This window comes from Leuresthes tenuis, unplaced genomic scaffold, assembly GCF_036924035.1.
Source record: "Leuresthes tenuis unplaced genomic scaffold, fLeuTen1.0.hap1 SCAF_4, whole genome shotgun sequence".
In the NCBI taxonomy this organism is placed as follows: domain Eukaryota; kingdom Metazoa; phylum Chordata; class Actinopteri; order Atheriniformes; family Atherinopsidae; genus Leuresthes; species Leuresthes tenuis.
Genome location: NW_027325358.1, coordinates 15,862,624 through 15,875,208, shown reverse-complemented (window position 1 = coordinate 15,875,208; position 12,585 = coordinate 15,862,624). Strand labels below are relative to the sequence as shown.

General features: G+C 40.9%; 1 protein-coding gene across 1 annotated transcript in view; it reads right to left on the bottom strand.

The window, feature by feature from the left end:
• Nucleotides 1-12,585, bottom strand: part of myo15ab (myosin XVAb) — a 47,549-nt gene that overhangs the window by 3,258 nt on the left and 31,706 nt on the right. The window contains exons 51-70 of the mRNA XM_072383818.1: nucleotides 12,354-12,469; nucleotides 12,118-12,177; nucleotides 11,909-11,984; nucleotides 11,687-11,802; nucleotides 11,472-11,590; nucleotides 11,069-11,210; nucleotides 10,818-10,929; nucleotides 10,659-10,733; nucleotides 8,922-9,127; nucleotides 8,717-8,835; nucleotides 7,363-7,432; nucleotides 7,198-7,270; nucleotides 6,830-6,903; nucleotides 5,532-5,614; nucleotides 5,282-5,412; nucleotides 5,114-5,208; nucleotides 3,574-3,651; nucleotides 3,371-3,467; nucleotides 492-652; nucleotides 270-403 (exon numbers count right to left, since the gene is read on the bottom strand). Of these exons, the coding sequence (XP_072239919.1) occupies nucleotides 270-403; nucleotides 492-652; nucleotides 3,371-3,467; nucleotides 3,574-3,651; nucleotides 5,114-5,208; nucleotides 5,282-5,412; nucleotides 5,532-5,614; nucleotides 6,830-6,903; nucleotides 7,198-7,270; nucleotides 7,363-7,432; nucleotides 8,717-8,835; nucleotides 8,922-9,127; nucleotides 10,659-10,733; nucleotides 10,818-10,929; nucleotides 11,069-11,210; nucleotides 11,472-11,590; nucleotides 11,687-11,802; nucleotides 11,909-11,984; nucleotides 12,118-12,177; nucleotides 12,354-12,469 (2,137 nt within the window). The remainder of the gene's footprint in view (nucleotides 1-269; nucleotides 404-491; nucleotides 653-3,370; nucleotides 3,468-3,573; nucleotides 3,652-5,113; nucleotides 5,209-5,281; nucleotides 5,413-5,531; nucleotides 5,615-6,829; nucleotides 6,904-7,197; nucleotides 7,271-7,362; nucleotides 7,433-8,716; nucleotides 8,836-8,921; nucleotides 9,128-10,658; nucleotides 10,734-10,817; nucleotides 10,930-11,068; nucleotides 11,211-11,471; nucleotides 11,591-11,686; nucleotides 11,803-11,908; nucleotides 11,985-12,117; nucleotides 12,178-12,353; nucleotides 12,470-12,585) is intronic.

Here is a 12,585-nt window from a genome sequence, read left to right as displayed (position 1 = left end):
CTGGGTAACTATGTTTCTGTTCTTCTGTGGATCGATGAAACATGTTTTTTTCCCTAAATTCTTGTTTTATTGCATTACATTTGTGTTTTTTAATTACTATTTGCTTAAAAATGGGATGAATCCCATATGAAATATGAACCCAGCAAGCATAGAAGAAAAAATGAACAAAAAATAAAGAAAGTGAACTAGACTAGAATTTGCAGATAGTACACTAAGAGGATGACTGGAATTAAACTTCAACCACTTTCTTGTTGCCACTGTTTTCTCACATGCTGGGGATGAAGATGGTGTCTTTGGCTCTGTGCTGTAAAGCTGCCAGTTTGGAGATTTGGTGGAACTGCTGATCGCTCACTTTTTCATGTGGAAGAACATTCAGCAGACCTTTACGATAGTCCGGAAGGATCTAAATAACCACATAAACAAGAGTTACACACACAGACGCGTGGAAATAAACCAATACAGTGCAGTATGTGAGACATCCCGCGTTTTACCTGGTTATACTGCATGGCGACACAGAGCTCATTCTCAAACCTGAGCTGCTGAGTCCAGACGACCCGTCTGAACCAGAGGCTGTATTTGGTGTCGACTGACTCGGCCTCTGTGGCCACATCCAGGATGTACTCGTGTTTGTTCAGAGGACGCACACTCTGACCTGCGTCATACACACGGAGTGGATGTTAACGCGCAGATACATGTACATTTATGTCACAAGGAATTTGTCAGTCTAATTACAACCTAAAAACTAGTTCAACCCACAGACGAACAAGCTCTGAAATGTTGCTTTCTTCTTCTTACTTTCTTACAGTCACATGCAGCGTGATCTGCTGTGTATGAGTGGGAGTAGCTGCCAGATGTCATGGGGAGATGTTTAACATTAAAACAAGCTTTTTATCTGTTGTACTCAAACAGATTAAAAGCTTGGAAGCATTTAGTTAATTAGACACAATAGAAACCATAAGATACTACCCTTGTGCTGTGTGTGCGCTGTCATTCCAAAGTGAGGTACTTTTGCCCCCGCAGCGTTCGTATCTTAAAACGGTTCACACCACTTTGTGCTTTTAAGTGAGCTCAAGACATTCAAGCTACAGGAACAAAATTTTCACTTAGCCTGTCTTTGACCCAGTGGTTGATGTTACAGAGGATAGAAAGTAAAAATTCTGGGAACTGCACAAATCTGAGAGCTCATGTTTCATTTGATCTGCCAGGAAGTGTCTGGTATTCTCCTGTTCTAGCAGATTCCCAAAGAACTTAGCTTTTTATCTAATAAGAGACCGTTTTGATATAATACGTTGTTCAGAGAAGCCCCACTGAGGCATGCCGCTGAGCACTACGCCCCATGTTTCATTGCCCTGACTGGTTGGAAGTCTAACCAGCTGCAACCAAAGCCATTTTTGGTCTGCACCCCGTGATAACAAATTTGTCTGAGGATGCCAGAACAGAAAGAAAACTATCTACACTTTACAATGGATAAAATAAGTGTAAGTGAGGCTTTAATCAGACGTTCACTGGTCATTTTCTTTGGGGCCATGGAAGAACGATTACAAATCTGTGCTCAACTTCAGTCTGTCATGTTAAAAACCAGCCTACTGTCACCCAAAGAACATATTAAAGATTAAAGGGCTAATGTGTTAGAGTGGTTTAGAAAAGCTGTTTCAAGCATTTATCGTCAGTAGACTTGATTACAGTAACAGAGTATTTACTGGTCTGCCTTGAAAAAAGATTCATCAGACAATTGAAGCTGATTCAGAACACTGCTGAGACTCGTAAAGTAAATCATGTCACTTCAGTCCTGAGTCTTTACAATGGCTTCCGCATTCATCAAAGAGTCAGTTTTAAAATGCTGCTGTTGGTTTACGAAGCTTTAAATGGTTTGACACCAAAGTAGTTAGGTAGTCAGGAACGGGTGTGCTTTGCGTCCTCATATGGTCAGTTTTTATGCAGCATGTTTGTGGAACAAACTCTCAGATAACTGCAGGTCTGCATCAACTCTTTAATTGAACTGAAGGACTTTGATGAGTAACTTTCACTGCGATGTACCTCTGTTTTACCTGTTTTACTTTTTAATGCTTTTAAGTTCAATGTAAAGCACTTTGATTCACCTTGTTGTTGAACTGGGTTATATAAATAAATCAGTTACCTTTACTTGCCCCTTTATGGATGCAGTGATTTGCAAATAAGGTAAACTCTGAGAAACAGAGAAATAGAGTTTTCTTTTGCTTGGTGAATAAATATTCCTTTTGAATTTGATGCCAGCAACACATTTTTGACAAGGTAGGGCAGGGTCATGCTTACCACTGTGTTGCATCACCTCCTCTCTTATCACCACCGTAAGTGTTTCTTATCTGAGGAGAGAAACTGCTGCAGTTTTGAAAGTGAAATATTCTCTTGTTTTTGCTTGATTTCAGCTTCTCAACAGTTCAGGGCCTCCTCTTGTGAATTTCATTGTATGCCAAATGTTTTAAATGTGTAGATGGGCCAGTTCTGTAGTACCTGCGATCTTTTATTTCAGAGCCAAACTGTTGTAAGATTAACAAAATGCAACATAGCAAAGTTCTGCTGAAATAAGTAAGACCCCCATAAAGAATGGCAAAATATGTTGCTCCACCTTTATTTGAATTCTCTTTCAGCACTAACGGCGCCTTTGCAGATGTGAAAGTTAGCGATCACTACCCCCCCCTACTATCATACTATCACTGATGCTGGTTTTTTTAACTGTGAGCTGATGACAAAGAGGAAGAGGAAAGAGATTTTTCATTAACTTTGCTTCAGTCAAGCATTATGAGTTAGGGCTCAGAGAAGGTCTGAGGAATCAATTTTTTTCCTTTGCATAATGAAGTCCTAACTCACCTGTAAATGAACACAACGTCTTCAGGCCCCTCAGATGCCAATGAAGGCATGAAGATTGTTCATCATACAGGTTTTCATGAGTGGAGAGATTTCTTTGGGCTTTCTGAACCTTGTAATGTGTATTATGCCTCGCAGGGAATGGAGCTCTGCAGTGATTTGCAATTTTGTGCATGAAAACATTGTACTTAACTTGTTCAACTCTCTTCTCTCACTGTCTCTCACAGAGTGGTGAAGAACGTCCCTACATTTTATTGACATACCTTGCTCTCATCAAGTACTATTTCCGATAAAAATGGCGTTTTAATTATTTGCAGATCACTGTACTCTTGTTTTTCTACACACTTTTAAAGTGTCGCAATTCACTGAATGTCACTTCTACATCTTAAAAGATAGTGAAATTTGATTATTTCTACATGGATCTGTTTCACCACCAACAACAAGGAGACTTGTCTCCATACATAAGTACAAAGTTTGAGGTGCAGGCGTATGTGTGACTCAGAGAACAAGACATCTGTGGCCACACCTCTGTTGGTCACTAAAAATACGGCGTATTCTTCCATGGCGTCCAATCTGTGTAAACCCATCTCATAACACAGCTCCTCTATCACCTCCAGGGCAACCTGAAAAACATGGCATTGCCAGCAAAGATACATAAGTCCATCACAACTTTTCTCACGTTCGCGCAGTGCAGGGATCGTGAACTGCCAGCAGTGGGTGAACACTTACAGAACATGTTTTGATTTTCACGTGACGTTCAATGCCTCCGGGGAAGAGGAACAGCTGACGTTTTGAACTGCGTCCCGCCTGAGGAAGCACAGTCGCATACTTATGTGGTGTCATGCTGTACATACACAAAATATGACTTACTTTTCAGGGCTGAAACAAACCTACATACATGATGGGGTTACACACTGCTTTCAAGTGCTGTGCAGCTTTGAGATTCTCAAAGCAAAACTGTTACAGGTAAAAACTACACTAAGTACACAGTATAACGTTAAGGATGTTCATACTCAGTGGTTCTTATTGCCAAGAAATGCCATGAAAGGACCAAACTCTATATGTTTGTCTCATTAAGTTTTCCCCTCCCGACAGTGTTTATGTCATTCAGCCCCAAGCTCATAAATAATTGTTCACAAATGGCTTGTGAGCCTGCAGTTAAGATGTCTGCTAAACTAGTTGGGCACAGCACTTTCTGCCAAGTACTGCTGAAACAGTATAAAGCTGTGTGTTTGCCGGATTATTTTCAGACCACATTCCCCCCCAGTGCATGCCATCTACTTGAACACAAGAGCTCATTTGTGTGTTTAGTAATACGTTTTGGAAACCAAAGAAGCTCTGAGAAAAACTTCAGCAGGACTTGGACAGACTCACGATACTCGCTGGTTTAATCCAATCTGTGTTGGTCTTTTCATTCCCCGTGTTGACAGTAAAAGCAGAATATCATATGTTAAAACTGTGGACCTTTTTAACTTATTTAAACAAGAAAACACTGGATCCTCTTTGAAAAGTATGTCTACGGACGAAGGCAGTGTGGCTGAACAACGACACAAGAAAACATTGCATTATCAGCTGCTGATTCAACACAAATAGGAATAGGTTGCGTTACTCTTCTGAGTAAAAAGCAGCACACCCTTGGTCTAAAAAAAAAAGTTTTTATTTAAGCAGATATTACTCAAATATCTTGTAGGATTTTCTCTTTTTTTTATTTCCATGCTTCTATGCATAATTCTCTGAGCTGCAAGATGTTCAAGTGAAACATTATCCAGTTGAAATGCCCACTTCCTGATCAACTTCACCTTTCAGACAGACAACCTCTCATTATCTTCAAGCAACAACCTGAAACAGTGGAGGAACCACAAAGCATAACATTTCCACAGAATGAACAGGTACATTTTCTGCCTTATTTTTTATGAACACATTTTCAAAGAGGATCAGGTGTTTGCTTGTTTAAAGATGTTACATGAAGTCTATAATTTCTACAGCATGCACTTGTTTCTCATATAACTGATAGTAAACAATGACAAAAGTGTAGCAGTACTTAGTGAACATGAATGCAACACCATCATTCTGAATGTGGCTTTCCTGCATGATGAAGTTCCTTACATTAGATATTTACAATTAGTGAATTTTTCTGCAAACATTTTTATTAGTTACTACTTTAAGGTACAATAGAGGATCCTTAAACTGTGGCCGCTAATGGGTCTATTTATATGAAGGATTTGGGTATTTCTTGCACTACTGCAGATACATAAAAGGAGGCACTGACCATCATTGCTTTCAGCTCCATGTTGTTGGGTGGAACAATGCGCCCACCAAACTGGAACGTCTTCTTTAGATTCTGCTCACATGCTTTAGCGATGCCTATAGATTCAAAAGAAATATTACTCGGGTAATGTTACACCGGGGTTCTGGTTGATGTTGTGTATATTCTTACCCTGATACTGTGGACCTGCGCTGCGAGAGGCCTGCTGCAGGTATTTCAGCAAGAAAGGTTTGAGAACTTCAGAGCAGCGATGGAATGCAGTCAGGATGTACAGCAGCCTCCAGCCTCGTTGGCAACTATCGCTGCAGAGCACAAGAGTGCACTGACACGCTCAGGATCACAGGCTCAGAGACCAAAGTGACAAGTACCATGTCGTTAGTGTGTGATGTGCACATCGTTAGTGTGCAGCCAGCAGACTTACGATTTGGAGCTGGTGTTGGCAGTTAGCTGCTTGAGGAGCTGGCAGTAAGCCTCATCCCTCATTAAGGTGAACTCTCCTATAAGCTGATGAGAGCACATGCACACACACACGTTCAGTATCACATATCACAGGACCACAGATTTTCCTTGGCGGTCCTCCGTGTTTTGCCAGAAGGTGTAAATTTTACGGACTGTAACTATAAAATATATACAATCTAGTTAACAATATGTAGAGCCTATAAAAAGGGTCTCGAGGGTCTCAGTGGAACTGCCAAATGACCAGAGGCATCTTATCACACTTAATGGACTCTCAGCTACATATGTCATTATCTTTTAAGTACCCTATTACATTATATGAGAACCACGAGGCCAAATGTGCAATAAAATAAAGACAAATTTCTGTTTAACACTCAATTCTCTAAAATACCATCAGTTCGGCAGGTGGTGGATCAGGAACTACACAAAAGGTGTAATGATGAACGTTAGGCACACAATTGTCATTTGTGACATCCAACTACCACTGCAGTTTCATGTGGTGGCACATAATGTGGCACATAATGTTAATATTCCAAATAGTCAGGAAAATCATATAATTTTTATGTGTGGCTGAGAAGAGTTTAAATCTGCTTTGAGTTAGAGGCTGCTCTAATTTGTTCTTCCTCTAGTCTATTTGGTTTACACAGTTTAAATAATACACATTATTTTTGCATTTATTGTGTACTACAACCCACTTTCCTCTTTTACTGCTATCAATAGCTGGCTAGTAAACAAATGCACAAAAAAACGAATTAAAATAATTAAACTGTCTGAGCTTTTTTACGTTAAAAGCTACGTAAGTTAAGTTAGTTTAAGGTTTCCCAATTTCACCAAGAGTGGCTTTGTTGCTTTTGAAGAGACCTCAGTCATATTCATCACTGAAAGGCTGACTTTGTCAAGTTGGAATCAAAAACATGATTACACATCCTGACTTCTTCTTTAAGGAGTGCAGCAGCATGGTCGACTGTAAATGTGCTGCCAGTCCTGTACCAATCAAATCTATCTGTTGAAAAGAGTGAGAATGATCTATCCAACGAGAAGAGGCAGTCTGATCTTCTGAGAACGCCTCAGATACACATAATCTAGTCTACATAATCACTAAATATGTTTACGTCTGACTTCAAAATACCAAGACATTCATCGGTGTAGCGACAGCAGTCAAATGCAGCCTCATATTTACAATCTATTAGTGCACATATACAGTAAATTAGCAAACTGCAAGAATAAAATGATAGTCCAAGAAATATAAAGGAGCATGTTTACCTTGAGGAATGTGCTGACCATTTCATGTTCTGCCGGACCTCTCGGTGGAGAGTCACCCATGAAGCGCATGATGGCTATACAAAATACACAACCAGGACACATGCACTCACATGTTGACACGTATGTGTTGCAAAGTACAGAAATACATGTTTTGATTACTTTAAATCTATTGGCTGAAGTCGTGTTGGTTTTATTTATATGGCCCCATATCACAAAAATGAAGATTTTTTTTTTCTCCAAGGGCTTTATGAGATTTAAGAGAGATAAAGGCTCGAGACAATGCTGTGATTAAAGAGTATGAAGCTGAGTCCAAGTTTAATTAGAGGATAAAGAAGTCGGATGAGAGATGAGAAAAGGTAAGGACTTACACAGGAAGAGATCAGCTGCCACTCTGTTCATGGCCGGGTCTGTGAACTCTATCAGAGACTCAGTCAGAGGAGTCTGCAAAGGACAAAATCCTTTAAGATAAATGTAATCTGAACAACTCGCTGCACTCACACTGTTCTGAGAAGGTGAAGGCAAGAAGAAGGCACCTTGGAAAACTTGATCATTTCAGTGGGCTCCCTGAAGTCTCTGTTCTTGCTTTTGCCCTTCAACGAATCTCTGAGAACAGAATCAGTCAGTTGGATCCTTAGATTTATGTTGTGAGAATCATTCAGGTGATTAGATTATGGAATAAACCATGAAAAGTGAAAATCATGGACACAATAATTTACAAGTCCTGCATCACCCTGCATTCAAATTGGAATTTAATGTAAGTAAACAAGGACTTTTGACTGTATTATGTTTCAACAAATTCTGCAGATTGGCACCCGTCAGTGTCTTTATAATTTATGCTTTGACATATCACTGAATCTTGAAACTGGTACACGTGGAGCTGCTTTAGGTCTCTGTACTGCAGCCTAGTGGGGATACATGTTTTAAATGTAAGGTTAGAATCTGTGAATCAGGTAAAATATGCAGTGTAAAGTTAGTATTCTGTCCTAATATTAATTTCTGTGCACATATTTCAACTTTAAACCATATAGAATAATAAATGACATACTGAATTTAATCATTTACGAGCGATGTGTATTTGTGTAACGAAGGAAGATGTGACCTAAATTATTAACACCTGAGATCAACGAGTGCAATAAGTGTGAGGCAGCTTCATTACCTCGAGCAAGAAGAAAGATATGAAATTGAAAGTCAAAAACTGTAGAACACCTTTCCACACGGGTGAAACAATCCTGAAACAGCTGAACTTTTAAGATGTGACTACCTGATAATCAAAGCTTTTGTTGCAAATTGTCGAGAGGAACACGATCACCACTGAATAATGTTCAAACCTCGAAGAATAAAGACATTCCTGTGGACTGACGTTTCAATGCTTTGTGGACAGACACGACAATAGTAACTCCAGATAGAACAGATAAATGGACCTGTGCTGGACCATTGTAGGTGGTTGATAGATTGAAAATCAACTTCCACACCTGCTTACAGTTTCTGGGAGTAATTCTGTTTATTTGCAGTAGGATTGCAGGAGGATTCCCCATCACGTGCATTCAACCAAAACAGACTAATAAGAAGCCAAACAGCATTGAGATACAAATATCAACCTGTGTTAATTCCTATCTAGGTCTTGTGGGCTCTTCTCTTTACAGTGAGGAAAGATAATACGTGTCTTTGAACAACATTTGGGAGGCTGTGGTTACTGCTGCAGTGATAAAAAGTATAAAGGTTTGGACTGGGGCAATTAATGGGAACAAAATAAAAGTAAGTGACGTGGTATCTGCAAACCGTACTTTAATACAGAAGTTGTGTAAATGTAGTTCATTATTCTCTACTGCAGGATGTTAACATGTAAGCTTCTAGGAGTTTTTGTGGGTGCTTGTGTTTTGGTCTCACCCCTTCCCGCTGGGTGCTTGTCTGAAGAACTTCTTGGCAAACTCTAACATGTCATATTTACTGTCCTGCAGGGCCCTCTCGTCCAGTTCTCCATCAGAAAATCCATCAAGGGAAACTCTCTTAAAAGCAAACAGTGGCAGTGATTAAAAAAAAAAGTGATTATGACCAAAACCAACTGAGTGAGTGTGTGTGTGTGAGTGTGAACCTCAATTGTTTGATCTATCTCGTGTGCAGCCATGGTAGAAGCCACGGCAACAGCAACAGCTGACGATACAGCGAACTGTCCCGCTCCACCTCGAGGCTCTGCCTTACGATCTAACGGCAGTGATAGGAAGTCCGGAGGAGCAACGGGATGGACGCACTCGGACGGGAATGCCCCGGAGCGGCCGAACACAGCACCAAACTTCCAACCTGATGCAGAAATACAGAACTGAGGGATTACGACAGGCAGTTATACAAGTGCACACACCTGGTGACTAAATGCCACCTTTCCCATCCCTATCTGCCTCTCTTCTAATAGGAGGTGAGATCATTATCTGCAAACTTCTTATCATTTGAAAGCCTGAGTAGTCCTCTGCTGCTGCACAGATAATCTGGCACATTATGCAGCTGCAGATACTGCTGTCAGTAGAGAGAAAACTTGTCTCAGGCAGCCCAAGGCTATTTAAGTTGCTTTCCAGCTCTTTGTCCTCCGGTAGGCGTTAAGTTCTTACATCGTTACCTATGAACGCTCCACCAACTTTCTCAAAACCCTTGAGCTTTATGGGAAATGTCTGATGTCAAATCCAGCTGATATCGTCCATTCATACTGAGGTACACACCAATTAGCCGTAACATTAAAACCACTGACGGTTAAAGTGAGCAACACTTTTCATCTTGGTCCAATGAAATATTCTACTGGGAAAACCTGCATCCTGAGACTCACATGGATCTACCTAAACATTTCTGCAGACCAACCACACCCCGCAGCCATACAGTATGGCATCACCTTAATGAGCAGTTTTCCACAGAGGGACAGCACTGAGCCTGGCAAAAACAGCACCGGAGGGGCTAAAAGGCATATAAAAGGGCCTGAGGTGTTCCTCTGATCTCTAAACTCTCCAGATACCAATCTGATGGGATCTGATGGGATCTGATCTGTGCGAGGCAAGCCCAATCCAAGAAGACCCTCTCCACAACCCACAGGGCCCAAAGGCTCATTTGCTAAGGTCAAAGAGACTCCAGGACACCTTGAGATGTTCTTTGACCAATCTTGACTGATCAGAGCTCTTTTGTCGGATGAGGAGAGCACAGTCTATATCAGCCAGGAGATGATAATGATATGGCTGATCAGTGTTTATATGTCCTGGTAGAAGTTTTGATGTTGCTGACTAGAGAGGCTGCCAGACTTAAGCAACTTAAATGGTACAGGTTGGATTCAAAATGAAAGTCTGAGCAGGGAGTGTCCATTAAAGTCCATTGAATTTTATGGAAGATTTTCAAGGCCACATTTCAGTGACCAAAGAAAAAACAAACAAACACATAAACAATAACTTACTAATATGTGTGCAGATTTGCTTTCTCTGCAGTGTGTTTTGTGCAGAGTCTGTTTTTGACGTGACACCTATGATCCTATTTCATCTTTTATGACCTCAAGAAAGAACATCAATCAATATTTTTGAAATTGCTTCGCCACCTTCCATCTGGGAAATAATTTTCTGATTCAATATTGTGTTTAAAGAGTGCCGTGGGCGCTGTCAGTGTCACGGCTGCTTTTTTCCTTGGCTTAAAAATACCATAACATCTCCAGGGTATACAGACACAGTCCGGGTTATATTTCAAAGCTGTTATCACTTTGTTTATATTTGGTGTTCACATCTGTCACCACTCGCAAAAATGTGGATTTGTAGATCTGATTCTGTTTCTAATTAAAGTCCAGGAATCTGAACATTCGAAAACTCACCGAAGTCTTGAGTGTCTCTTTTAAGCTCCTCCAAAAACACAACCTTCTTCCTCACCACACAGCCATAACTGTGACCTGGAGGACACAGTATTTATTGGTGTTGTTAGAGCACAGATTCCCCCTCTGCGTATCAACACTCACTCTACAGCAGAGCCTCACCTTTCTCCACCCCATCCATAACCTGCAGCCTGATGATGTCACCTTTATGGAAACTGAGCATCGATCGGTCGTCTGTCACAAAGTTACGTTCTGCAACTACATAGTCTGAGTCCTATGAGTAACAAAGAAAAAGACCCCACAGTATTATTTAGGACTGTTTTTTTTAGTGGCATTTTCAAATTACAGCTGAACCGGTCCAAAAAAACCCTGATGAGCAGTTTATCTTTGTACGTCTCCTGTGTGCATTTTACCTTTTTGATCTCATTGATGAATGTGTCTATGAGATGTTTGACTTGCGTCGCCTTGGCTGAGAACAGGATCAGCTTCTCGTTGGCCAGATTGAACTCTAACATGTTCTCTGATGGGATGGTCACAAACAGGATGTCTGCATAACTGAGAACAAGCAGAACAAATGTGAGGGTACACAGGTTAAACATCAGCCACAGTGCTAACCATCAGCATTTTGCAGATTACGAGCCTTGAAAATCCAGCACTATAGAAGGCCATACTCATACATTAACATTGCCCTGAATGATTAACAGAAGGTTGAAACTATCAGAATAACTGGGTTAGGGTGTCTTAGACTGACGAATCACCCGGCTTTCACGAGCATGATAAAAGAAATGCAAATACGAAGCCAAAAGCAACACATACGTGTATGGTCGCAGGACTCTGAAGTAGTCTGGAGCCGCACTGCTGCTTTTCACGGTCTTCAACAATTTGATGCCGCTGTGTGACACTGACAACACCTGCACACCCGTTCCTACACTGCCCTGCACTCACACAGACACACATTCACAAACAGAGGCTTAAAAGCTAGAATAACACACTAAGTAATTACAGTCTCTATGAATTCCCCCCACTCTCACCGAGGCGGGGAAGAGTCGGGAAAAGTATATCTCCCAGGTTTCCCTGGCTGCTGTCACAATTGTTTTCTTCACTTGCTCCTCTACCGGATCCATGTTCTGCTCGACGCCGTACTTAGCTGTTAGTCACACATACAAACACAAATTCATAAATGTCAGAAAGATGTGTTTGAATATGAGCATACGGTCATAAGAAATACCCCAGAGGAAGAACAGAGAGACTACCAAAAAGGGCTTTCATTTTCTGCCTTTCATCCCGGGTGATGCGAACACACGCCTCTGACAGGGTGTCATTCACTATCTGCAGGAAAGAAAGAAGGACAGGAAAGGAATATTCAAGAATAATTTCACTGGATCTTCCTGTGATCTTTCTTTCATCAGCGAAACTTATCGAGCATAAAACTGTGATGAGTAAAAGGCGAAAGGACAGTTACCTGTTTGAAAATAAGATCGAGCACCAGAGGATTGTTGAGGCTGTCTTTGGGATAGAACACCTGCAAAAGGAGACAATCTCTTTTATATGAGAATTGTTTTGTCTTTATTTGATTGTAATCACGGACACACAGGCCAGGAAATGTAGTAGTTACCGCATGTGGTGTTGGCTTAAGCTCTTTAGCAACCGTGACATCTCATGAATTGTTTCTGTTTGAGTATTTTTGTACAAGCTCACCTCCTTTCTCAGATACAGCCTCCATGGTACATTGGTATAGGTGTAGTGCTCCTCATTGGTGCTTTGATGAAGCTGTGTCTGGATGCTCTCCGTCTCCACTGGAAGCTCTCGAGAAACTGCATCAAACAAGCTTTTGTGTTATTTTGCTTGATCAGAAACAAGATAGGACAGGCTGCCCTGTGAGACTGTTCTAGATAAATGCTACTTCAGCATGATGATACGCTCAGAGTGA